General features: G+C 42.7%; 1 protein-coding gene across 5 annotated transcripts; it reads right to left on the bottom strand.

The window, feature by feature from the left end:
- Positions 1-1,096: 1,096 nt before the first annotated feature.
- Positions 1,097-24,331, bottom strand: ZNF337 (zinc finger protein 337). 5 transcript variants are annotated; one of them, XM_032142404.2, is made up of 5 exons: positions 24,237-24,331; positions 13,791-13,866; positions 13,399-13,525; positions 12,969-13,064; positions 1,097-5,204 (listed from the first exon to the last, which is right to left on the bottom strand). In XM_032142404.2, the coding sequence occupies exons 2-5, from the start codon at positions 13,836-13,838 to the stop codon at positions 3,199-3,201; spliced, it is 2,277 nt and encodes a 758-aa protein (XP_031998295.1). In that variant the 5' UTR covers positions 13,839-13,866; positions 24,237-24,331; the 3' UTR covers positions 1,097-3,198. The 5 variants fall into 5 exon arrangements, with proteins under 5 accessions (XP_031998295.1, XP_031998298.1, XP_031998297.1 ...); XM_032142407.2 differs by having other exon boundaries at positions 2,322-5,204; positions 24,292-24,315; XM_032142406.2 differs by lacking the exon at positions 24,237-24,331 and adding an exon at positions 18,986-22,298 and having other exon boundaries at positions 2,322-5,204.
- Between the last annotated feature and the right edge of the window lie 1,282 nt (positions 24,332-25,613).

The following is a 25,613-nucleotide window of genomic DNA, read 5'->3' as shown; positions in this document are numbered from 1 at the left end:
GGTTGGACCAGCTTCTGGGAGAGCAGCACCTGTTCCTTCGTGAACATAATTTGTAGGTACAGTACAAAATGAAAATATGGGGACCTTTGTTCAAAAGGTAGAGGAAAACATGCCATAAAAACAAAGTTTCTTTTTTTCTGTGGTCCTTTTCTCTTGCTTAAGTGTTTTAAATAATATATATAAGGCCGCACACGGTGGCTCATGCCTGTAATCCCAGCACTTTGGGACGCTGAGGTGGGTGGATCACGAGGTCAGGAGTTTGAGATCAGTCCGGCCAATATGGTGAAACCCCGTCTCTACTAAAAATACAAAAATTAGCCAGGCATGGTGGTGCAAGCCTGTCATCCCAGCTACTTGGGAGGCTGAGGCAGGAGAATTGCTTGAATCCAGGAGGCAGATGTTGCAGTGACCTGAGATCATGCCACTGCACTCCAGCCTAGGCAACAGAGCATGACTCCATCTCAAAAAAAAAAAGTATATATATATACATATATATATATACACATATATATGTATATATATATGTGTATATATATATATACACACATATAAATAAAATTATGTATTTTCTTGACATAATGTATATGTATGTGTGTGTGTGTATATATATTTGTCGACCTTTCGTGTTCATCATTATGTTGTGCATTGCCCATTTAAATCAGCACAATCAGTGAAATGACACAATTTCTACTTTGTTGCTCCTATTAGGATTTTTTTTTTAGAACGTTAGAAATGTTGCAGAAACTAATTCAGCCTTTTGTTTTTGTTTTTGTTTTTTTTAGACAAGGTCTCGCTCTATTGCCCAGGCTTGAGTACAGTGGCGCAATCACAGCTCACTGCAGCCTCAACTTCCCAGGCTCAGGTGATCCTCCCATCTCAGCCTCCCAAGTAGCTTGGACTACAGCCATGTGCCACCACACCTGGCTAGTTTTTTGTAGAGATGGGATTTTGCCACTTTGGCCAGGCTGGTCTTGAATTTCTATGCTCAAGCAACCCACCCAACTTGGCATCAGAAAGTGTTGGGATTATAGACGTGAACCACTGTGTCTAATGTTTAATTCAACTGTTTTACTTCACTTCTCCATATGCACATTCTACCAGTGCACTCTAACTTCAGGTTGAGTAAGAAACAGAGAAAAAGTAGCTATGAGTTGCCTTATGTTTCCAATCCCTTCTGTGTGATCATTTTCAACACAAGTGGTTGGCTAATAAGAGGAACTTGAGCAGGAAATGCGTTGACCGGGTTCCTTGGCTGTTTATGCTAAGACATTGTCTTCTGAGTTCAAATCAAATTCTGGGTCCAAATGGACAGTGGTGTCTCTTGGGGCTGTCAGTGTCCCAGATTACTCAGATGTAAATGTGTTTAATATGGAAGAGGAGCACAGAATTCTGGTGAACCCACAATGTGCAGTGAAACTCAAAATAAGTATGAGGAAAGGTATGAAGTTGAAGGGCAAGCATCACAAATACCATTTACAAAAGGATAGGCATATTGCATGTATCTTCCCTGTGCTGGACAAGTGTTGTGTGCAGCTATGTAGGGCACATGCTCATTAAGCTGGCCTTCATTGTGAAGGTTCTGTGTTAATGAATGGTGGAAATGCTATTCATAAGGAAGGATGGGCCATCTCTACACACCCAGATGGTCTGTGGCTGGGAGCATAGCAGAGGCAATCTTGGGCATCCATGGTGATGTTCCTGTGTCATCTTTCAGGACCCCAGATTTTCCTCACAAAGGGTCTGACCTCTACAAAATAGACATGCATTAGCTGAGCATTTCAACATCTGTAGAGCTCTGCCACTCTAACTACAAGGGCTTCAGCCTACATATTTGGGCAATAATTCCGCCTTCTATCCAAGAAGATAAAGGCCTTGTAAGCACTCACCAAGGAGTCCTGGTTTACTTAACCATTAACTGTTTGCTAATGGCTGAATGAAGTCTTCAATTTCTCAAGGTCCTTCTGCAGGTGGTAATGCAGATCGGCAATAATCAGTCTACTCTGTTCTTTGTAGGCACTTTCCCTACATTTTCAAAGGCCTGCATCATCACACCTGCCGCAACATTCTCTATCATTGAGGCATTTTCTCAGGAAATCACCTGTGAAATATTTTGCAGCTAACCACCTACCTGTGCCCCACCAGCCAACCTGCGTTACTCCTGCCAGGCAGGTGAGTGGTCCCCAGATCCCTATTTTACCACCTGTTTTGTCAGACTGTTCTTGGTATCAGCTGTGTTGGAGGGAGTTCTCTGCAAAGACCAATATGGGACTGCATATACAGAGATTTTATTTCAAGATATGATTGTGAGAGGATGAGGGGAGCAGTTACTTAGTCTATTTGAGCTGTTATAACAAAATACCACTGACTAGGAAATGTATAAAGAGGACTTTATTTTCCCAGAGTTCTGGAAGCTGGGAAGTTCAACATCAAAACATCGGTAGGTTCAGTTGTCTGTTGAGGGCTCATGTCTGTTTCCAAGATGATGCCTTCATGCTGCATCTTTTGGAAGCGAGGAGCATTGTGTCCTCACAGAGCAGAAAATAGAAGGGCCACAGGACAAACTCCCTCTATCAAGCCTCTTCATAAGGGCACCTGATCCCATTCACAAAACTCTATCTTCGTGACTTGACTTAATCACTTCCCAAAGGTCCCACCTCCTAATACTGTTACACTGTTTCAACAGTAAACAGTTTATGTAGAGTTTCAACATAAATTAAGGAAGGGACAAAACATCCAAACCAAGGAAGGCTGGGAGGGCAGCCAGAGGGAAGGAAAGTGCAAGAGGAGGTTTGGTGGAGGTGTCCTAGATTGCCTGCAGTCCAAGGAGGTTGGGGAGAGTGTCAGTAACAGGCCTGCCTTGCTATCCCTGCTCTGCAGTCACTGGCTAAGAGCAGTCCTTAGAAAGCACAGCCTGGCACACAAATACAACAAGAATATGTGCTCAGTAGGAAAGAGACCACATTTCCCCAATAGCCCAGGTAATGCCCTCCCCTCAACTGGCATCTCTGTTCCCTAAACATTGACCTCTTTTCTCTGAATCTCTTGGGGACACATGGGTTGAATTCAGGTTCTCTGTAGCCCTCTGGATTCTGTCTGCCTTTGTTATATCTTCACGACCAAGTTATATAGCCTCAACTAAAGCTTGTAACAAAGCAAAGTTACTCTCCTGTGTCCTCTGATGGCTGGTGAGATATGACTTCAAGATGAAGCCTCACCCACACTCCCTGTACAAAAACGCTTCTCACGTAAGTGTCTCTTTAAGTGCTTACTGTAGTATGACTTATTGCTAAACTTTCGTCCACACTCTTGGCATTCATAAGGCCTCTCTCCTGTGTGTATTCTTTCATGCACAGTGAGGTCTGACTTACTGGTATAGCCTCGCTTACACTCCTGGCACACAAAAGGCTTCTCCTTTGAGTGTATCCGCCAGTGGTGTCTGGTGAGACTTCTCTTCCAGCTGAAGCCTTGCCCACACACATTACACACGAAGGGCTTCTCCCCTGAGTGTGTCCTCTGGTGTGTGAGGAGATTTCCCTTCCAGTTGAAGCCTCGCCCACACTCCTTGCATACAAAAGGCTGCTTGCCAGAATGTGCAAGCTGGTGTTTCACAAGGTTTGACTTCCAGATAAATCCTTGCCCACATTCACTACAGATGAAAGGCTTCTCCCCCGAGTGTGTCTTCTGGTGGAAGAGGAGAGTTGACTTTAGGATGAAGCCTCGCCCGCAATCCTTGCAATTAAATGGCCTTTCCCCTGAGTGTGTCCACTGATGTCTAAGAAGATTTGCCTTCAAACTAAAACTTTTCTCACACTGCTTGCACATGAAGGGCTTCTCTCCTGAGTGTGTCCTCTGATGTATGGTGAGATTTGGCTTCAGGGTAAAGCCTCGCCCACAATCCCTGCAGAAAAAACGTTTCTCACCCAAGTGTGCCCTCAGGTGCTTGTTATAGGAGGACTTATCCCGAAACCTTCGCCCACACTCCCGACATCCATAAGGCTTCTCCTCTGAGTGTGTCCTCTGGTGTAAAGTGAAGGTTGATTTTTGGATAAAGCCTCGTCCACAGTCCTTGCACACAAAAGGCTTCTCCTCTGAGTGTGTGATCTGATGTTTCACAAGGGTTGACTTCTGAATAAATCCTTGCCCACATTCTCTACAAACAAAAGGTTTCTCCCCTGAGTGTGTTCTCTGGTGGTAGACGAGAGTTGACTTTTGGCTAAAGCTTCGCTCACAATCCTTGCACACAAAAGGCTTCTCCCCTGAGTGTGTTCTCTGGTGTCTGAGGAGACTTCCTTTCACGCTAAAACTTTGCTCACACTGCCTGCACGCAAAGGGCTTCTCCCCTGAGTGTGTCCTCTGGTGTGTGATAAGGTGTGACTTATTGCTAAAGCCTCGGCCACACTCCTGGCATCTGTAAGGCTTCTCTCCTGAGTGTATTCTCTTGTGCACAACGAAGTATGACTTATTAGTATAGCCTCGCCCACACTCCTTGCACACAAAAGGCTTCTCCCCTGAATGCGCCTTCAAGTGCTTGTTGTATGAGGACTTATCGTTAAACCTTCGCCCACACTCCTGGCATTCATAAGGCTTCTCTCCTGTGTGTGTTCTCTCATGCACAGTGAGGTATGACTTACTGGTATAGCCTCGTCCGCACACCTTGCACAGAAAAGGCTTCTCTCCTGAGTGTGTCCTCTGGTGTCTGAGGAGATTTGCCTTGAGGCTGAAGCCTCGCCCACACTCACTGCACACATAGGACTTCTCGCCTGTGTGTGTGTTCTGGTGCAAGAGCAATGCTGACTCATCTCTAAAGCCCTGGTGACACTCCCTGCATGTAAAAAGTTTCTGCCTGGAATGTGCTTTTTTGTGTATGATTACTATAGTCTTCCGGCTGAAGTCTTGCCCACGCTCTGCACACTTGAATGCTCCCCATCTTGAATTTTCCATTCCTTTCAATACTTTGTCTATTTCTGTAGGATTTTCCCTCTGGCCTTGACTAGACTCTATTTCCACTACACCGTTCCTCCTCCTTGAGCTTACTGCATGTCTTAGGGGTGGGCTGGAAAATGCCATGGGCTTAGTGCTTTTTTCTTTCTCTTGACCTTCAGCTGTGTCACTCTGGAAGCTTTGATCAGAAAATTGTAGTTGCTGTTGCCTCTGATGTGCAAGTCCAAGATTCTTGGGCCGCAGGACATGTTCTGCATATATTCCTGGAGAATAGACCAACAATGAGACTGAATCGGTAACGAAAAGTCTTTTATCAAAGAAAAACCCAGGACCAGATTGCTTTACTGCTTAATTCTAGTAAACCCATAAAGAACAACGAACACCAATTCTTCTCAAACTATTCCAAAAAATTGAAGCGGGGCAGGGAGGAATTCTTCCTAACTCATTCTACAAGGCCAGCATTATCCTGATACCAAAACCAGACAAGGACACAGCAAAAACAGAGAACTACAGGCCAGTATCCCTGATGATGCTAAATGGAAAAATCCTCAACAAAATACTAGCAAACCCAATGCAACAACACAGAAAAGATAATACACCGTGATCGAATGAGATTTATCCCAGGTATGCAATCATGATTCAACATACACAAATCAATACTTGTGATACATCATATCAACAGAGTGAAGGACCAAAGACATATGATCATCTCAACAGATACAGAAAAAGATTTGATACGATTCAAAATCCCATTATGATAAAAACTTATTTTTTTGAGACAGGGTCTCACTCTGTCACCCAGGCTGGAGTACAGTGGCATGATCATGGCTCACTGCAGCCTCGACCTCCCAGGCTTACACGATCCTCCCACCTCAACTTTCCAAATAGCTGGACTACAGGTGCCTGCCTGTAGTCAAGCCACAGGTGCCATTGCCTGGCTAATTTTTGTATTTTTTGTAGAGATGGGATTTCGCCATGTTGTCCAGGCTGGTCTCAAATTCTTGAGCTCAAGCAATCTGCCCATCTTGCCCTCCCAAAGTGATGAGATTAAAGGCATAAGCCACCGTACCCGGCCTATGATAAAAACTTAAATCAGGTGTACAGGAAACATATCTCAACATAATATAGACAATATGTTCCAAACCCACAGCAAACATCTTAGTGAATGGGGAAAATATAAAAGTCTTTCCTCTAAGAACTGGAAGAAGATTCGAATGTCTACTTTCACCACTCTTATTACCATAGTTCTGGGAGTCCTAGTCAGAACTATGGTAAGAGAAAAAAATAAGGCAAGAAAAGGAAATAAAAGGCATCCAAGCTGGAAAACTGAAGTCAAATTGTCTCTTTTTGCAGATGACATGATCGTACCTATAGAAAACCTAAACACTCTTTGAACTGATGAATGATGTCAATAAAGTTGCACAATATGAAATCAGAAAAAAAAATCAGTAGTGTTTCTATATGCCAATAACAACCAGCTGAAAAAGAAATCAAGAAAGCAATCCCACTTATAATTGGTACAAAAAAGTATATGAATAAACTTAACCCCAAATTAAATGTTCTCTATGATAAAAACAATGAAATAAATAGACGAGGACACAAACAAATGAAAAGACATCTTATGTTCATGGAGCAAAATAACACTGCTGAGATGACCATACTGCCCAAAGCAATGTACAGATTCACTGAAATACCTATTAAAATACCAGTGACATTCTTTATAAAAACAGACAAAATACTCCTAGAATTCATAAGGAACCAAAAAGACCTCCAACAGGCAACAGTGAGCATAAAGAACAAAGTGGGAGGCATCATACTACCTCACTTCAAAATATAATACAAAGCTAGTGTCACCAAAACAGCATGGTATTGGTCTAAAAATAGACACTGGCCAGACACAGTGGCTCACACCTGTAATCCCAGTGCTTCAAGAGACTGTGGCAGGCGGATTGCTTGAGGCTAGGAGTTCGAATCCAGCCTGGGCAACACGATGAGACCCCATCATTACAGAAGATTAAAAAAAAATTAGCTGGGCATGGTGGCACATGCCTATAGTCCTAGCTACCTGAGACAAGAGGATCACTTAAGCCCAGGAGTTAGAGGCTGCAGTGAGCTATGATGGCACCACTGCACTCCTGCCTGGGTGGACAGAGCAAGACCCTGTCCATAGAAACAAAAACAAAAATGAAATACATATAGACCAATAGAAGAGATAGATAATCTACAAATAAATCCATATATTTACAGCCAAATGATTTTTGACAAAGGCACTAAAAACATACCTTAGGGTAAGGACAGAATCTTTAATAAATGGTATTAGAAAAAGTGAATTCCAAAATGAATAAGAATGAAATTAGATGCTTGTTTCTCATACTATACAAAAATAAACTCAAAATAGATTAAAGACTTAAACATGAGTTCCACAATTATAAAACAACTTGAAGAAACACAGGAGAAGTGCTTTAGGACACTGGCCTAAACTAGCCATATTCTATGGCTAAGACTTCAAAATCACAAGCAACAAAAGCAAAAATACACACATGCAACTGCATTAAACTAAAAACTAAAAAGCTTCTGTACAGCAAAGGAAAGTATCAACAGTGAAGATACAGAATGTAGAATGGGAGGAAATATCTGCAAAGTATTTGTCTTACAAGGGACTAATATACAGAATATACAAGAAGTCAAACAACAACAACAAAAAATCCAACTAAAAAGTGGGAAAAGGATCTGAATAGACATTTCTCAAAATAAGACATACAAATGGGCAACAGGTATATGAAAAAATGCTCATCATCACCAATCATCAGGGAAATGCAAATCACACTGAGAGATCCTCTTAACCCAATTAGGATGGCTATTATCAAAAAGACAAAAAATAACAAATAATGGCAAAGATGTAGAAAAAAGGCAATAATTATACACTCTTGGAGTATAATTAGTACAGCCATTATGGAAAATGGTATGGAGATTCCTTTAAAAACTACAAATAGAACTATGATACAATCCAGCAATCCCACTACTTCATATTTATCCAAAGAAAAGGAAATCAGTATGGCAAAAGGATACCTGTACCCCCATGTTAACATTATTCACAATAGTCTAGATATGGAATTAACCTAAATGTCCATCAATGGTTGAATGGATAAAGAAAATGTAGTACATATATATAATGGAATGTTAGTCAACCATAAAGAAGAATAAGAATATTACTGTCACAGCAGTATCATTAGAATCACTATCATTAACTAATGATATAATCAGTATCATTAGTTTGTTATGTTAGGTGAAATAAGCCAGGCACAGAAAGCCAAATATTGCATATTGTCACTCATATGTGGGAGCAGAGGCTAGGAAAGGGAGAGGGAAGGGAGAATGAAGAGCGGTTGATTATGGGTACAAAAATATAGTTAGATAGAAGAAATAAGTGTTTGATAGCACAGTAAGGTGACTATAGTTAACTGTAATTTATATTTCAAAATAGAAAAAAATTGAGTATACAGAGAAATGATAAATATTTGAGGTTATGGATCCTGATTTGATCATTACATATGGTATGCATATATCAAAAGACCACATCTACTCCATAAATAATGTACAATTATTATGTATCAACAAATAAGAAAATAATCCCCCCAAAACTAATACAAAATAGTAGGCATCTATAAAGGGGAGATATTTATATATAAATGGAGAATAATAAAGAATTATCTTTTTTAATACATTAAAATGAATATTCATATTAAGAAAGGAAAAACTAAAGTGAAAAGAGAAATAGCAAACTGATAGAAAATACTGCTGGTACGATGACAGTCAATGTGCTTATTATTCAGGAAAAATACTCCAAAACTTGTCAGATATATGATTATATGAGCTTTCCTACATCCTCTGTATAATTTCTAATTTTTCTGATCACTCAGATAATGACAGTTAAGTTTGCTGATTCTGTATAAGTTACAGGGTAACTTACAATGGTGTTATTTTGGCACTACCCACATACATCCCACCTTCTCATACCTGCACTGAACCAGCTTTGTCATTCTGCCAGTAACCTCACTTATGAGTTAAATAAAATCCTAACATATACTCCCATTATATTAAACATTCACACTTTCAGAAGTCAGTGGCAGACAAGAAGCCTTTTATTTTAATTCACTGACAGACAAATCAGCAAGTAATTGATAGGGGCGAGAGAAGGGAGTTGATAATGGACTGAACGTTAGCATCCCCCCCAAATTCATATGTTGATGCCTTAACCCCCAATGTGATGGTATTTGGAGGTGGTGTTGTTGGGTGATAAACAGGTTTAGTTGAGATCATGGGGTGAGCCCATGAGAGGACACAGCAAGAAGGTGGCAGCCTGTGAGCCAGGATGGGGACCCTCACAATGAAGCAAAGGTGCCAGCACCTTCATCTTGGAATTCCCAGATTCTAGAACTGTAAGAAATAAATGTCTGCTGTTTAAGCCTCCCAGTCTATGATATTTCGTCATTTCTACGATACTCAAGATGACTAAGAAAGGAGTCTCTTCCCACCTATGTAAACTGAGGGAGTGGCACGGATCCAAAAGCAGAGATCTTATGCACGTGAAAACTCAGGCCAGCTCCAAATTTCTCAGTGGATGCCCCCACATTTTTTATGGGGTGGTGGGAAGCAAGGAATGGGAAAGAACTCCACAGTCTGTATGAACCTGCTTTTTTTGCAGACAATAGGACAAAGTCAACAATAACCATAAAAAAAAATCAACCTGCTAATTTTCTGACAGAGAGTATACTGTGTAATTCCACTTACATGAAGTTCTAAGATAGGTGAAATTAAGGCATATTGAACAAAATCCAAATAGTGATTTTCTCTAGTGGATGTGGGGGCAGGAAATGACTGGAAAAAGGCACAAAAGCACTTCTGGGGTGAGAGTAATTCTTTTGTGTTGTCATAAGGGTCCAGATTACACAAAATTATGCATATGTCAAGGCTCACTGAATGTTACACTTAAGATTTATGCATCTTATATAAATCCTAAAAAGAACCACAAAGAAACATTATAATACTACTTATTGATATGCATGCTGAAGTGCTTATGCGTAAAGGATAATGATGTCCACAATATTAAAGAGCATCAAAAGGAAGATGGACTTATGGATGGAGAGAGCAATGCACAGCTGGGTAAGTAAGCGATAAAGAATATGGAGCACAAAGCTAAATGCTGACTGTAGGTGGCAGATCGACAGGTGTTCATTCTATAAGCCTTTCAACTTTTTAGTATCCACCAAAATATAATTGTTCAACATTTGCTTCACAAAAAAATGCTGGAGGAAAGGAAGTATTATAGGATGTAAACTCAAAATATATATGCCATGAAATAAGGAAAGTTAAATGAGGGTTACAGTCACCAAAAAAAATCTTAGGAACTAATATTAATATTAAACAAAATAGATTATAATACAGTAACTATTATTAGGTTTTACAGATGAAATATGATGACCAGGATTTGCTTCAAAATAATCCAGGAATGGGAGATGACGGTGAAAGTACAGAGGACACAAGATTCCCTGTGAGCCAATAAAATTGTAATAATTCTAACCCTGCATGTATTTAATAGTAGGCTAAAATATATAAAGTAAGTCCTACAAAACTTAGTAGATATGGAACAGTCCACTATGAATATAGAAGATGTAAAAATCATCTTTTCAAGTATTAGATAGTTCAAACTGCCCTCCCCCAAAAAACTATAAAGCCACGGAAGAGTTAAATAACAACAACAAAAATCTTTATATATTGGCCAAGCATGGTGGCTTATGTCTGTAATCCCAGCACTTTGGGAGGCTGAGGTGGGAGGATCACCTAAGGTCAGGAGTTCAAAACCAGCCTGGCCAACATGGTGAAACCCGTCTACTAAAAATACAAAAAAAATTAGCCATGCCTGGTGGTGAGGACATGTAGTCCCAGCTACTCAAGAGGCTAAGACAGAATTGCTTGAACCCAGGAGGTGGAAGTTCCAAGGAGCCAAGATCGCGCCATTGCACTCCAGCCTGGGCTACAAGAGTGAAACTGTCTCAAAAAAAAAAAAAAAAAAACTTTGTATCTTTAAATCTTTGTATCTTTATAAACTTGATCTAGGAAGGGTTTCTTAAACAAGACATAAAAGAGACTTCCAAGTACTCGAGAACTGCAGCTGCATAAGGCTAAATCTGTCCACACATTCTCCAAATAGCATATAAAGGTCAATAGAAACAGATGACCCCTGAAACTAACACATAACAAGATAGAGAAAACTAAATTTATCATTGTCATAAGCAGAAAACTTAACACCACTTTTCAGCAGTCTCCTGTGGTCCCACTGTGAGGAGTGAGGGAAGCCAGTAAAACAGCATGAAAAGAGAAGAGAGGAACACAGGGCCTAACTGTGAACTAAAACTGCTCCAAAAGAGAACAAGTCCACCCTAGAGGTAAGAATCATCATCATCATCATCATCATCATCATCATCATCATCATCATCATCATGAGGCCTGATGAACCACTGCAGTGACTACAGGGACTTAAGAGGGTGCACAATTCTAGACCACAGCCCCACTCAGGCAGTACATCTGGGGGAAGTGGGGGAAGGAAGAAGGTGAAGTGACCTCTGGCAACAGTAGTACTGCTTAAAACATTAAACAACAAGGAAAAAAAGCTATAGAATTGAAGAAGGAGAATAACGGACAGAGGTTTTAAGAAGCTAAAATAGAACTTAAACAAATTTACAAGAAAAAAACCCCATCAAAAAATGGGCAAAGGATATGAACAGACACTTCTCAAAAGAAGACATTATGCTGCATAATGTCATCTAAGTGATGAGCACTTAGAAAAAGTGCTCATCATCACTAGTCATTAGAGAAATGCAAATCAAAACCACAATGAGATACCATCTCATGCCAGTTAGAATGGCCATCATTAAAAAGTCAGGAAACAACAGATGCTGGAGAGGATGTGGAGAAATAGGAACGCTTTTACTCTGTTGGTGGGAGTGTAAACTAGTTCAACCATTGTGGAAGGCAGTGTGGCGATTCCTCAAGGATCTAGAATTAGAAATACCATTTGACCCGGCAATCCCATTACTGGATATATACCCACAGGATTATAAATCATTCTACTATAAAGACACATGCACATGTATGTTTATTGCAGCACTTTTCACAATAGCAAAGTCTTGGGACCAACTCAAATGCCCATCAATGACAGACTGGATTAAGAAAATGTGGCACATATATACCACGGAATACTATGTGGCCATAAAAAAGGATGAGTTCATGTCCTTTGCGGGAACATGGATGAAACTGGAAACCATCATTCTCAGCAGAGTAACACAAGAAGAGAAAAATCAAACACTATATGTTCTCACTCATAAGTGGGAGTTGAACCATGAGAACACATGGACATAGGGAGGGGAACATCACACACTGGGGGATAGGAGGCAGGGGAGGGGACAGCATTAAGAGAAATACCTAATGTAAATGACAAGTTGATGGGTGTAGCAAACCAACATGGCACATGTATACCTATGTAACAAACCTGCACGTTGTGCACATGTACCCCAGAACTTAAATTAAAAAAAAAAAAAGTATATAGAAGAATGAGATCCAAATTGTGTCAAAAATTTATATTTACTTACACAGAAAAATAAATAATTAAAAAAACAAAACAAAAGAAAACAAAAAGAAGCTAAAATAGGAATACCCGGACAGTATCAGGAAGGGGTGATAGACTTAGGCTTGCAGTCGGGCAGTCACGAGGAAAGTCACAAATGAGGAGACTGAGTGGGAGAAAGAAGCCTAGCAAGTAGGGGGAAAGGAGGCTTCCTGGGAGAAGGAGTCCAGGGACCTCAGGAGAATCGCTCACTCAGCAAGGACTGGAAGAAGGCAGGGCCAGGTGGTCTGAAGAGCAGCCAAGGAGGCCAGAACAGCTTCCAGGTCCCCTGGCCTCAGAGAAGCCTCCTCCCTCCTGAAAGGCTGAGTGCCTTGTGCTCTGTCTGCCCTGTCTATCCCCTCACCTGCACAGGGGCCCGGCCGGCGTCTTCTCTCTTCTCCCCAGGGCGCTTCCCCTTGCTCTAGCCGCCTGATGAGTTCTGGTTTAGAATGGAGAATTCCTGCTCACAGGGAAAAAAGCCATGAGGTGACTCCTGGTTGTAGGCTCCACGGGCCATTTGCTGGAGCCACTCAGGGCAGGAAGGGAGGGAGAATCAGAGGGGAAGGCTCAGGAGGACCCTGTCTACCATGATCAGAGTACAAATCCCCAGGGGGAGCCCCAGTGTGGTGAAAGAGGCCTGCAGGTGCCCAGTGGCAGTCAGTATGAAACTTTACCAAAGCCAGACCTTCCTCAGGGGAATAGAGAAAACAACATTCTTGTCTCTGAACCTAACCCTATGGCAACATCAGAGGCACTGCAGGCCAAATGTTAGGCTCGAGGGAAGCCACGCTTACCTAGTGAGACCAGGTGGCTGTAGTTCTCCAGTGTCACCTCCCTGTACAGGGCCCTCTGAGCAGGGCTCAGCAGCCTCCATTCCTTCTGGGTGAAATCCACAGTGACATCCCCAAATGCCAAGAAAGCCTGTAACACAAAACCCAGGCATGCTCACCAGGGACAGTGTTGCACTCGGGCAGTTGGAAGATTCCAGGTTCTGCCACCTGTACACAGATCACTACTTGATGAGTGACAGCCACAAGCCAGTCACCTGCTGGAGGACGCCAGGAAAGACAGATCACTCCCCAGGAGCGGTGCTGGCCTTGGTCCTGTGCTAACAATGTGACTGCTAGGGCCAGTGAAGGAGATGGGTCCATCCTGTGACAGCAAGGACAGTTCTGGGAAGTCTCACCTGTCTCCTGGCTCCCTGGGGTCCCATGACTGTCTTCCTGCTCTCCATGGAGAAGGGAAGCTTGCAGATGGCCGATCTGTGGGAGGAGAGAAGTCAGAGGGTGGCTGGGTGCAGCTGCCCTCCCCATGTGTGACACAACTGGGGATCTAGGGAGGGCGTACCTGCACAATTCCCCTGTGGGGGTCTGGCCAAAAGGTCTAGGGAGCCAGGCTCCCTGCAAATCCAGGACAAGCTCATCGGGGAGTGAAGACCCTGAGCCCCAGGAGCTGGGTGAGGTTTGTTGCTTATATCACTGAGGGGCTAAAAGGATGAGGAACACCTGCAGATGAGGTCCTGCGTTTAAGATTAGGGCTCAGAGTTCCAGGTGTTCTTTGCACTGGACAGGAGAACACACAAAAGCTGTCTGCCTCTTCTAGCCTCTGTCTCCCCGGGTTTGAAGTCAGGATAACCACAGGGGCAGACAAACTTGAGAAGGCCACAGGCAGATGGCATTGGCAGTTATTCAGTACTGTACAACACCAAAGCCTTTAACAAATTAATAGCATGGGGAGTGTGAGCTGTCAGGAATAAAAGTCCTCAGACACATGGTCAATCTAAGGCAATGAGTGATCCAATGCAATTTGGATCTGATTGCAACAAAGAATATGTGAGGAGTTTTAACAGCTAGTGAAATCTGAACACTAATTGGATATTAGATTATCAAACATTAATTTTGTTGTTATAAAAAATTTGGGGTTTTAAAAACATGAGCCCTTCCTTGTATACAAACTTTTGGAACATTCATGAGTGAAAATGATGTCTGGATGTGCTTAAACACCCCTTCTCACCCTCAAAAGTCAATTGAGCATTACTGGCCACACTTCATAATTTTTAGAACTGAATAATGTGTACTGGGTTCAATATATTATTTTCTCTGAATTTTTTGAAAAAAATTCCAGTAGAAATACAGGAAAAGAACTGTAAATTAAGGTGGTGGGTGTAATGATTTCATTAGAGTATTCACTATACTTTTAAGTGAATGTTTTGATTAAAAAAAAGTAAAAGTAAAAACACAGGCATAGGGGTGAAAAGAAGGAAATGTGAAGGAACAAAGATGCTATCATGTGGTGATTATGATGAACACAACATACATCCACTAGCCAGCAACTTTGAGACAGAAGCGAACAAATACTATGGTGTTATGAAAGGAAAATAAAACTAGGGATCCCAGTCCACTCTGCCAAAAGGAAAACATTAAGCTGAAAGCTGAGTCATGCAAGAAGCTGCCTTTCCTTTTGTTCCTAAGGAGATAGCTACAGATAAAACGTTAAATATCTCCACAGTAGCTACTCTATGCACACCTTATCTTATGTAAAGTGCTGATTTACTGAGTGTGAGATGAATGCATAACTGTTCTCCTGCCTGCTCCTTTTCTCATGTCACAGGTGGATTACCACACCTTTCCTCTTTCCCCTCCAGCCTACTTTTCCTTTTTAAACAATGAAGCTCTCAAACTCATCTTTGGGGAAAGCCACTGACCTCTCTCTGTGGCATGTCCTCAACTGTGGCAAAATAAACATCTAAATTGGTACTTGACTCTGATACTTTTTGGTTTACATGTAGTTGGAGAAGAAAAACAGTGAAATTTCTTCTTCTGAGGGCAGCTGAAAGGGGATTTAAAACGTTTTTGTTATTTCTTTCTAAATACTTACATAGTTTACACCTTTCATGTCCCATCTGTGCTATCTTTACCTATTCCAAAGTCACACAGATATTCCCCTACATTTACTCTTAGAAGTTTAAATATTTTGTTTTTGATGGTAGTATAAATATGTATTTCATTTTTTAACTGTTTGCTGCTAGGTTACAGAAATACAAGTGCTTTTTAAAAATACTGACCTTATTTTCTGAAGTTCCTAAACTGTGTGTTACCAGTATCTAGTTGTTTAACTACAGATTCTTCCATGTACATACTCACATCTTCTGTGAATAAAAATTTTTTCTTTCTGTTTCAACGTTTATGACTTTTATTCCTTTTTAATACCTTAATAGGTTAGCTAGATATTCTAGGATAATGCTAAATTAAGAGTGATAAGAATCAACATTAATGCTTGTTCCTGATCTTAGTGTGAACACACTGACAGCCAGGCTGTCACACATCACCTTTGTTTCATTAAGGGAAATTCTTTCTATTCCTCATTTGCTGAGAATGTTTACCCTGAATAGGTGTGAAATGTTATCAAGTATTTTTCTGCATTAAGATAGTCACGTAGGTTTTTCTCTTTTGCTCCCTGAAAGCAGTGAAAGGAAAATAAAAACGTCGGAACCCAAACCACTCTGCCAAAAGAAAAATATTAAGCTGAAAGCCCATTCATCCAAGAAGCTGCCTTTCCTTTTGTTCCTAAGCGGAGAACTACAGAAAGAAAGTTAAGTAAGGTTAAGTATCTCCGCCCGGCGCGGTGGCTCGCGCCTGTAATCCTAGCACTTTGGGAGGCCGAGGCGGGCCTCCTCCTCATGGTCAGGAGATTGAGACCATCCTGGCTAACACCGTGAAACCCCGTCTCTACTGAAAATACAAAAAAATACAAAAGGCCGGGCGCGGTGGCTCACGCTTGTAATCCCAGCACTTTGGGAGGCCGAGGCGGGCGGATCACGAGGTCAGGAGATCGAGACCACAGTGAAACCCCGTCTCTACTAAAAATACAAAAAAATTAGCCGGGCGTGGTGGCGGGTGCCTGTAGTCCCAGCTACTCGGAGAGGCTGAGGCAGGAGAATGGTGTGAACCCGGGAGGCAGAGCTTGCAGTGAGCCGAGATTGCGCCACTGCACTCCAGCCTGGGTGACAGAGCGAGACTCCATCTCAAAAAAAAAAAAAAAAAAAAAAAAATACAAAAAATAGCCGGGAGTGGTGGCGGCGCCTGTAGTCCCAGCTACTCAGGAGTCTGAGGCAGGAGAATGGTGTGAATGCGGGAGGCGGAGCTTGCAGTGAGCGGAGATCGTGCCACTGCACTCCAGCCTGGGCGACAGAGCGAGACTCCGCATCAAAAAAAAAAAAAAAAGTTAAATATCTCCACAGGTAGCTTACTGTATGTTCACCCTATCCTCGTTTTTTTGGGAACAAACTCTATTTGGCTAGAATATATCATGTATTGCTGGATACTACTTGTCCATATTTTGGTGAGAATTCTTGACTATTTTCCTCTGGAATGATTACATGTAAGGGCACTTCAGAACTCTGTTGAAATGTTCTATATCTTGATTGAGGTGATAAGTGACCTGTGTATACTTTAATGAGTCAAAACTCACTATACAGTTAAAAGCAGTGCTTCTTACGGTATGCAAGTTACACCTCGACATTGATTAAAAATCCTCTCAGAGATCAAGTATATATGGGTAAAATAAGACATCTGGATTTGTTTAAAATACTTTGGCACATAAACAGGGGGAAGGGATAAATCTAACAAAACTATCCATGGTTTTAAAATGATCAAATCTGGATGAAGGCAACATGGGGATTCATATTACCATCTCCCAATTTTGCTACCCATTTCAGATTTTTCATAACAGTAGTTTACAGAAAAAGCATTAATCATATTGCTAATTCTATGCTTACCAAAAAATTGGCTAAAATAATCTTATAGGAGCTAACTTCATTTGAAAATACTCAAAAGTCCCCAGCATTCAAGAAACTGCCCAATCAAGAAAAAGCCACATTAAAAACAGAAGGCAGTTGGCTGGGCACAGTGGCTTATTCCTGTAACCCCAGCACTTTGGGAGGCTGATGCGTGTGGATCGCTGGATCCCAGGAGTTCGGGACCAGCTTGGGCAACATGGCAAAGGCTCATCTCTACAAAAAATATAAAAGCTGGATGTGGTGGCACGTGCCTGTAGTCCTAACTACTTCTGGCTTGAGCCCAAGAGGTTGAGGCTGCAATGAGCCTTGATCATGCCACTCCACTCCAGCTTGGGCAACAGAGCAAGACAGTCTCAAGAAAACAAAACAACAACAACAAAAACAAAACAGGAGACAGTCATATCTGCAGCCCAATACACCTTATTCCCAATGTTCTATCCTGTCCAACTGCTGCCTAATGGAAAAATCTCATGGTGAACTTGCCTATAGATCCCTGGGGCAAAAAATTACAGGTGCAGAATACAACAGAACCTCTAAAGCAGCATCCCAGTTTCCACTTCCTTCCCTCAAACCTGAGAAAGCACAGTAGACCTTTCTCACAAGGTTCGAAGCTGTTGGAGGCTGCCTGAGGGACTGTTCTCTCTGTTTTGAGGATCTCACACCTTAGGGAGGAAAAGCACTGGATCATGCTTGGTAAAGATGCAGACAGACTGAAGAGCAGATGCCTGGGCAAGATATTATGGGTGGAGACATACAACAGACCATCAGAGGCCCAGAGGAGAGACTCTTGGGACAAATAAATATTTAAATGCAGTTGCCTATGAGAAAATGGAAAAAGCCACAAGCAAAGGTAAGATCCATGCTCCAAAAAGGCCTGAGAAAATCTTAAACCTTCTCCTCAGATTGATCCCAAAGCTTACAATGAATGCCAAGATAATAGCAAAAATCCTCCCTGGAAAAGAGTCAGTCTGCAAAAACCGGAAAAGGAGGTTGTTTTTTCCACAATGCCTAATTTCTAACAACAACAACAAAAACTCAGAAAACATGGCCCAATAGGTGGAAGAAAATAAAGTGACGGAAACCTTCCCTGGAGAAGCTAAGCTTCAGGCAAACTAGACAGATTTTAGTCTGTCTAAAATATTTTCAAAAACTCATGTAAACACAGGTAGAGAAAAGGAAATCAGGAAAATATATACGAACGAAATATCAACAGAGATTACAAAAAGGAAGCAAACAAAAATTCTGGACCTGAAAACACAGTAATTGAAAAATTCAGTAGAGGGGTTTAACAGCAGATGAGCAGGCAGAAGAAATAATCAGTAAATATAAAGAGAAGAATTTGAAATTTCAGAGACAGAGAAGCAGGAAGAAAAAAGAACAGAGCCAAAAGAGTTATAAGGCGCCATTAACTGGACATATATATGAGTGTCTAGGAGAAGATGCTGATAGATTACTGAAGAAATAATGGCCAAAACTTCAAAATCTGAAGACAGACATGAATCTACAAGGCCAGCACACTCAACAAACTCCAAGAATAAATTCAAGGAGGTCCACACCCAAACACACTTCTCAACTACACTTACGTGAAACCAGCTTCAGGAACACAGGACTGGCAGGGGGAGAGAAGTTAAGAATAGTGGCATCGTGCCTCTCTCAGGGAAAAGCTGTCACCATAGACTGAGAACTGGAGAGGGACAGGGTTCCATCTTGTCATTTTCACAGCCCACAGTGGAGTTTCTCTCAGAGTGGACCAAAATGGGGGTGGGGAGGGTAGCAGTCTGTGTGTCAAATGTTACAGACTCTCACTGTTCTCAGGGCTCAGTTGATTTTTCTGAATAAATGTTTCTCTAAATTCCTGAGTAGTCTTAAGACAAATTCTGTGTAGTTTAAATGGTTGTTTTTGGTTTTCTAAATTACCAGTTATGGTGTTTTGCTGGAGATACAGTCCACATTGCTCCTCACTGCCATTCCAGAATCCACATTTCTGATTATAGTTGGGACCAGAACTAGGGCCAGGCAATTAGGTAAGTGGTGTGATCATTATTTATCCTCATGGGCAGAAGGAGAATTAGGAGATAAGCCTGGCAGGCAGAAGAAGGAAGGGCAGGAAAAAGCTATGGCAGGGAAAGAATGAACAAGCCTCAGCACCTAAGCAAGCAGATGGGAAGTTTGCCAAGGTAGGGAAACTTCCTTTACCTAGATCACAAAGAGAGAAGTAAAACAGACAAGGGGCACTACTGAGCTGGTTTCTAGATATTTCTTCTCTCATGCTTCCCATCTTAATGAACCTGAGTGTGAAATCAGAATTGTAAGGAGAAATTTTTGAGACCTGGAAAATTTCTGCATAAACTGGGTAATGGGTGAAATTAATACATTGCTAATTTTGTTGAGTATGATTCTGGTACTCTAGTTATGTTAAAAGGCAAAACAATAACAACAAAAATAGTCCTCAGAGAAGTAGCTGCAGTAAATTTACAGATAAAATGGTGTCTTGGATTGGCTTCAAGATGCTCTAGCCTGAAAACAGAAAGCATGGGGTGGGGAGGGGGTTGGATGAAATAAGAAGAGCAAAGTGTTAAGGTGCAAGGGAACAGAGAGATCTGTTATATATTCTCTCTACTTTAGTTCCTACTTCAATATTTTTCATTGTAAATTTGAAAAAAATTGAATATCCCTTCTGAGATAATTTGGAGAGGGAAAATAGAGAAAACTTTCATTTCCAGGGTGTGAGTGGAGAACATTGCAAACTGTTTGGTCTCACTCCTGCCATCTGTTGACATCTGTGGGAGTTAATATCCTGTAGGAACAGAAACTGAGAGCCAGAAGAAAGTGGTTTAGTTACCAATAAATTAGATATGAATATGAGGCAAACTTGAAACATTTAGCTCCTCCACGCACATTTCACTAAAATTCTCCTAAGATAAAAAAAACAGCTCCTACATTTTTGGGAGATGAAAAATGTTCATATGTTGATTTGATGATCAAGACTTCACTATATACAGTTCTCAAAACTCATCAACTAGAACTTAAAATGAGAGAGAATTTTATTGTCTCAATTATACCTCAATAAAGCTAATTCTTAACAGAAACCCCCAAAATCCCAGCTGGCTCCACTTGATCCCAGATATGTTACATAAAGTAACTCGAACCCAGTCCACTTGATCCCAGATATGTTACATAAAGTAAAAATTATTATTTTTTGAGACAGAGTCTCACTGTCCCCCAGGCTGTAGTGCAGTGGCATGTTCTCTGCTCACGGCAACCTCCATCTCCTGGATTCAAGTGATTCTCTTGCTTCAGGCTCCAGAGTAGTTGGGATTACAGGCGTGAGCCACCATGCCTGGCTAATTTCTGTATTTTTAGTAGAGATGAGGTTTCACCATGTTGGCCAGGCTGGTCTCGAACTCCTGACCTCAGGTAATCTGCCCGCCTTGGCCTCCCAAAGTGCTGGAATTACAGGTGTGAGCCCCCACGCCCAGCTGTAAAAATTATTTCAACTGATTAACACACCACTTCTTAGTCTGTGAAATGGGGATTCCAATTCCTAACTTCCACATTGGTTGAAGAGATGAATATGGCAATGACTATAAAGCCCTGTCCCTGAGACAGGACAATGGCTCAGCACATGCTGACTGAAAAATTTTTTACAAGACCTGGTCTGCACCACGAATGCAGCAGCCTGAATAAAGCACTGAGAGAAGAAATGTAGGGACAATGATGGACGTGTCCTGAATGAGGGCATCAGATCTGGGGAACGTTCCCCATGAGAACTGGCTGAGAGGTTCTGAGCCTCAGACGGGACAGTGTAGGGCACAAGATGTCAGACATTAGCAAAGGAAACCCACCATGGTTTAGGGCAGAGAAGGCACTGCAGGAAGGCAATACATAAGAAGTCCCCACCTGGGGTTGGGCTGTCCTCCCTTATCCTGCAGACAGTCCTCTCATGGGTAACGTGGGAGTGCAGGAAGAGGAGCTGGGGACTAAAATAGCTCTAAAATTGGCTCTGTGATCCTCAGAGGTGGCCTTGGAAATTCCCAGTCCCAGGGTAGAGCCTCTTCTTGTTAAAAAAAAGGACCCAAAGTCTTCCAGAGAAGAAAACAACTGTACGCAGGTTCCTGGGAACAGATCCTGAGTGTGGGCATCACAACAGAGCCTGTCCTGACATGATGCTAACCCTAAACACAGCTTATCCCGTCGGTGCTTCCAGAATTAGGAAGTGTTGATATTCATTATAATTTAACACTTATTGAGAATTTAATATATGCCAGGGATGGTTCCAGGCATGGCACAAATTTTTCTGCATTCTATCTTCACAACTGTCCTATGAAGTGACTATTACCCACCAATTTCAGATGAGGAAACAGGCACAAAACATTTAAATACCTTTCTCAAAGCAACACAGCCAAGAAAGTGCTAGCGCTTGGGTTTCAACTCTCACTGTAAAGGGCTATGTCTTAACCAGTTAGGCATGGCTATGACATTTCTCAATGAATCTGCATAGGTTAGGAGGGGATCTCGGTTAAGCTACATTAGCTTGCAAGGTCATGAGGTATATCTTGACTGATGGGTCTCTCTACTTTGGGGTTCTGCTGACAATTTTTCCATAATGAAATGATTAAATCAGTTATTTGGATGGTCACTGCACAGCCCCAAAGGCATTTAAAAAAAACTGCTGGGCCTAATGGTTGCTGTTACTCCCACTCCAATAACCGAGGAAGCCCTGCCAACCTGGTGAGGACTAAATTCACCTTTTTTCCCTTGCCCAAATGCCTATCTATGAGGCTTGGGGAGTCCTGCCTGAGAAACCATAAAATCTCATCAGACGAGTTTTATTACTCTTATATAATGAGGCTCACTTTCCAACCTGACTCTGGTACAGCATCACATGACAGCAGATGCTGAAGGAAATTACAAAATATACTTTGACATGTTTTGAAGTGGCTGCCACAGGGGCAACAGATTGAAATGGATAGCCCCGCAAAGCTGTCCTGAGTGGGAAAATTTGCATCTGCAGCGAATCTCCATTAACAGAGCCAGACCTCCTTCGTTCTAAGCCTTTCCTAGGTCTAGAAGAGACAGTCAGCCTGACACACGGTGGCTCACACCTGTAATCCCAGCACTTTGGGAGGCCCAGGCGGGTGGATCACCTGAGGTCAGGAGGTCAAGACCAGCCTGAGCAACATGGTGAAACCCCATCTCTACTAAAAATACAAAAATTAGCCAGGCATGGTAGCGGGCGCCTGTAGTCCCAGCTACTCAGGAGGCTGAGGCAGGAGAACTGCTCAAATCTGGGAGGTGGAGGTTGCAGTGAGCTGAGATCATGCCACTGCACTCTAGCCTGGGCGACAAAGCAAGACTCTTTCTAAAAAACAAAAACAAAAAAACTCAAAAAGCTGAAAATAGACATTTACCATCTATTCTGAGAGCTGCCACTAAGAGGCTTCATCTACATAATAAGAACTTTGATCTATGCCAATCCCCTTAACTCTGGCATGCTTCTCATTCCAGTCTTTAGGCAATAGCTTAAGTCTCTCAACCAACTGTCCACTAAAGAATCCCTAAGTGTCCCCAAGAGGTATAAACCCGTTTGGAGATATACCGGCTTTTTGGGAGGAACCCGTGTATATCTTTCTCTTGTTGATTTATGATTTTCTTTTTGGAGGCAGGATCTCGCTGTGTTGCCCAGGCTAGCGTGCAGTGCAGCCAACATAGCTCGTTACAGCCTCCACCTCCCGGACTCAACTGATTGGGCCTCCCAAGTAGCTGAGACCACATGCATGGGACACCAGGCCCTGCTAATTTTTTATTTTTCTAATTTCACGTAGAGACAGGGTCTTGCTGTGCTGCCCAGGCTGCTCTGGAACTCCTGGCCTCCCAAAGTGCTGGGATTACAGGCATGAGCTACAGTGCTCAGCCTGATTTATTATTTTACCTGAAATTCCTGTCTCCCTGAATTGTATAAAATTAACCTGCAAGCCCGACCGCCTCGGGCATTTTCTCAGGACCTCTTGAGACTGAATAACCTGGGCCACAGTCATGACTTGGAATAAACCTTTTTAAATATATTTTGGCAGAACCCGGATTTTGCTGTCATTAGCAAGGTCCCAGGGAAGAGGCCACCTGGGTCCCCACAGCCACCTCACCTCCCGCGGACGCTGCCCCACGCAGAGCCCCCGCCCCCCCACACGTCTAGACGTGCCCGTGTGAGGACATTCGGTCCCGGCCTACACTCCTATCCGCGGAAGATCGTCCCAAGGCGGGGCGCCCCCAACTCAAAGCAGCGGCCCTTCCCCAAAACACGCGGGCGAAGTCCTCCCCGGTCCCGCCTCCCACAACAAAGTCTGGAGCATCAGAGTCGGAGGGAACCCGAGTCGGACCTAGCCCATCAGTCTCAGGGCTATAACCCCCACCCCACCAGTGGACCCTGGCTGTGGCCGAGTCCCCCTCCACCTCCGGCCAAAAGACCCCCGTGGCAGCTCGCTAGGCCGCTGGCCCGTCCTCACCCGAGGAGCGGCGACCCTGGCACACGGGGACCTGGGTTGCTCGGCGCCCCTGTGAAATCTGGGCTGTTCACCGCCCGAGTCGCCACTACACGTAACCGGGGACAGAGACTCAGTCGCTGCCCAGACCCGAGGCGCTCGGCAAGCCGCAGCCCCACCGCCCACTCCAAGGCGCGGCCTGGGTCTCCGCCCCTCCCCAGAACGCGGAGACGCCGGGCCGGAGGGAGTGCGCGCTACGGCCCCAGCAGCGCCCTCGCGTCCCAGGCCTTCCCGGCCCTTCTTCCTGCGCGGGAAGGGCGCGCTGGAGAGAGGGACCCGCAGGAGCGCGGCTCACCAGGGCGGCTGAGGGCGAACCGAGGCGGTGAGGTCACCGACGGTGTACCACGCACCTCACGGCTCGCTGACGCCCAGGGATCTGGAACGCTCGGCGCCGCCCGGGACTACACTACCCAGAATCCTGAGCGCGGCCGGGACTACGCTACCCAGCATGCTCGGCGCGGCCCGGGGCTATACGACCCTCCGTGTCGCATCCCCTCGGTGGACTACACTCCCCAGAGTCCTCGGAAGTCGTCCAGGTACACGCCCCAGAATGTTGGGCATAGCCGTCACCGGGGACTGCGCGACCCGGAATCCTTGGAAGGACTCCTCGGAAGGACTCCTCTCTGGCAGGTGGTGCGAGCCTATGGTCTTTTGGACGCGGAGGGATCCTTTCAGATCCGGTGATTTATTTATGTAGCCCTATACATACATTAAGAATATTTTCCCATTTCTATGATATAGGTAAATAATTTTCCCACTGTCTTTTGATTATGGTTATGTCTTTTTTTTTTCTTTTGTTTCTTTTTTTTTGCTATGTAGTACTTTTGATCTCTGATTTTCCTACGGGTTTTGTGGTTTTATCATTCGCATTTAGATCTCTCAATGGTTTAATTTTTCTCCAGGTACACACTGTGAATATACGCTTATTTTTAAAATTTTCCGATATTTTATTAATTTCCCATTAAATTTATTAAAAATATAGTCTTTACCAAATAATTTAAGGTTTCAGCTACATAATTCAGTATACTCAATTTACATTTGCATTTCAATTTCTAATTGTTCCCCCATTTATCTAATTATGCATCAATGCCAGAATTCTTTGATTATGTAGGGTGTATAATATGCTGATATCTTTTGTCGCTTGCCAAACCACATAGACTTTATATTTCAGGCCTTTACTAGGTATACTTGCTGTTTGCTTTTTCTCTTTTGATTTTTAAATTTTTAATTTTTCTGGATAAATATTAGTTGTACATATTTATAGGGTACATGTTATGTTTTGATACAGGCATACAGTGTTTAATGGTCAAATGAGGGTGATTGGGGTATCCATCCCCTCAAGCATTTAGCATTTCTTTGTTTTAGGAACTTTCCAGTTCTCTCTTTTATTTTTAAATATATAGTAAAATTGTTCTTAACTATAGTCACTGTATAGTGCCACCAACTACTAGATCTTATTCATTCTATCTAACTGTATTTTTGTACCCATTAACAAGTCCCTCTTTATCCCCTCTACCCACTATCCTTCCCAGCCTCTGTTAACCATCTCGTTCTATTCTCCATCTCCATGAGTTCACGTTTTTAGCCCCACAAATGAGTGAGCACATGTGATATTTGTCATGCTGTGCCTCATTTCACTTAACATAATGTCCTACATTTTCATACATGCTAT

This window comes from Hylobates moloch, unplaced genomic scaffold, assembly GCF_009828535.3.
Source record: "Hylobates moloch isolate HMO894 unplaced genomic scaffold, HMol_V3 SCAFFOLD_21, whole genome shotgun sequence".
Taxonomy (NCBI): domain Eukaryota; kingdom Metazoa; phylum Chordata; class Mammalia; order Primates; family Hylobatidae; genus Hylobates; species Hylobates moloch.
The sequence above is the reverse complement of the archived record's forward strand: the minus strand, read 5'-3'. Positions and strand labels throughout refer to the sequence as shown.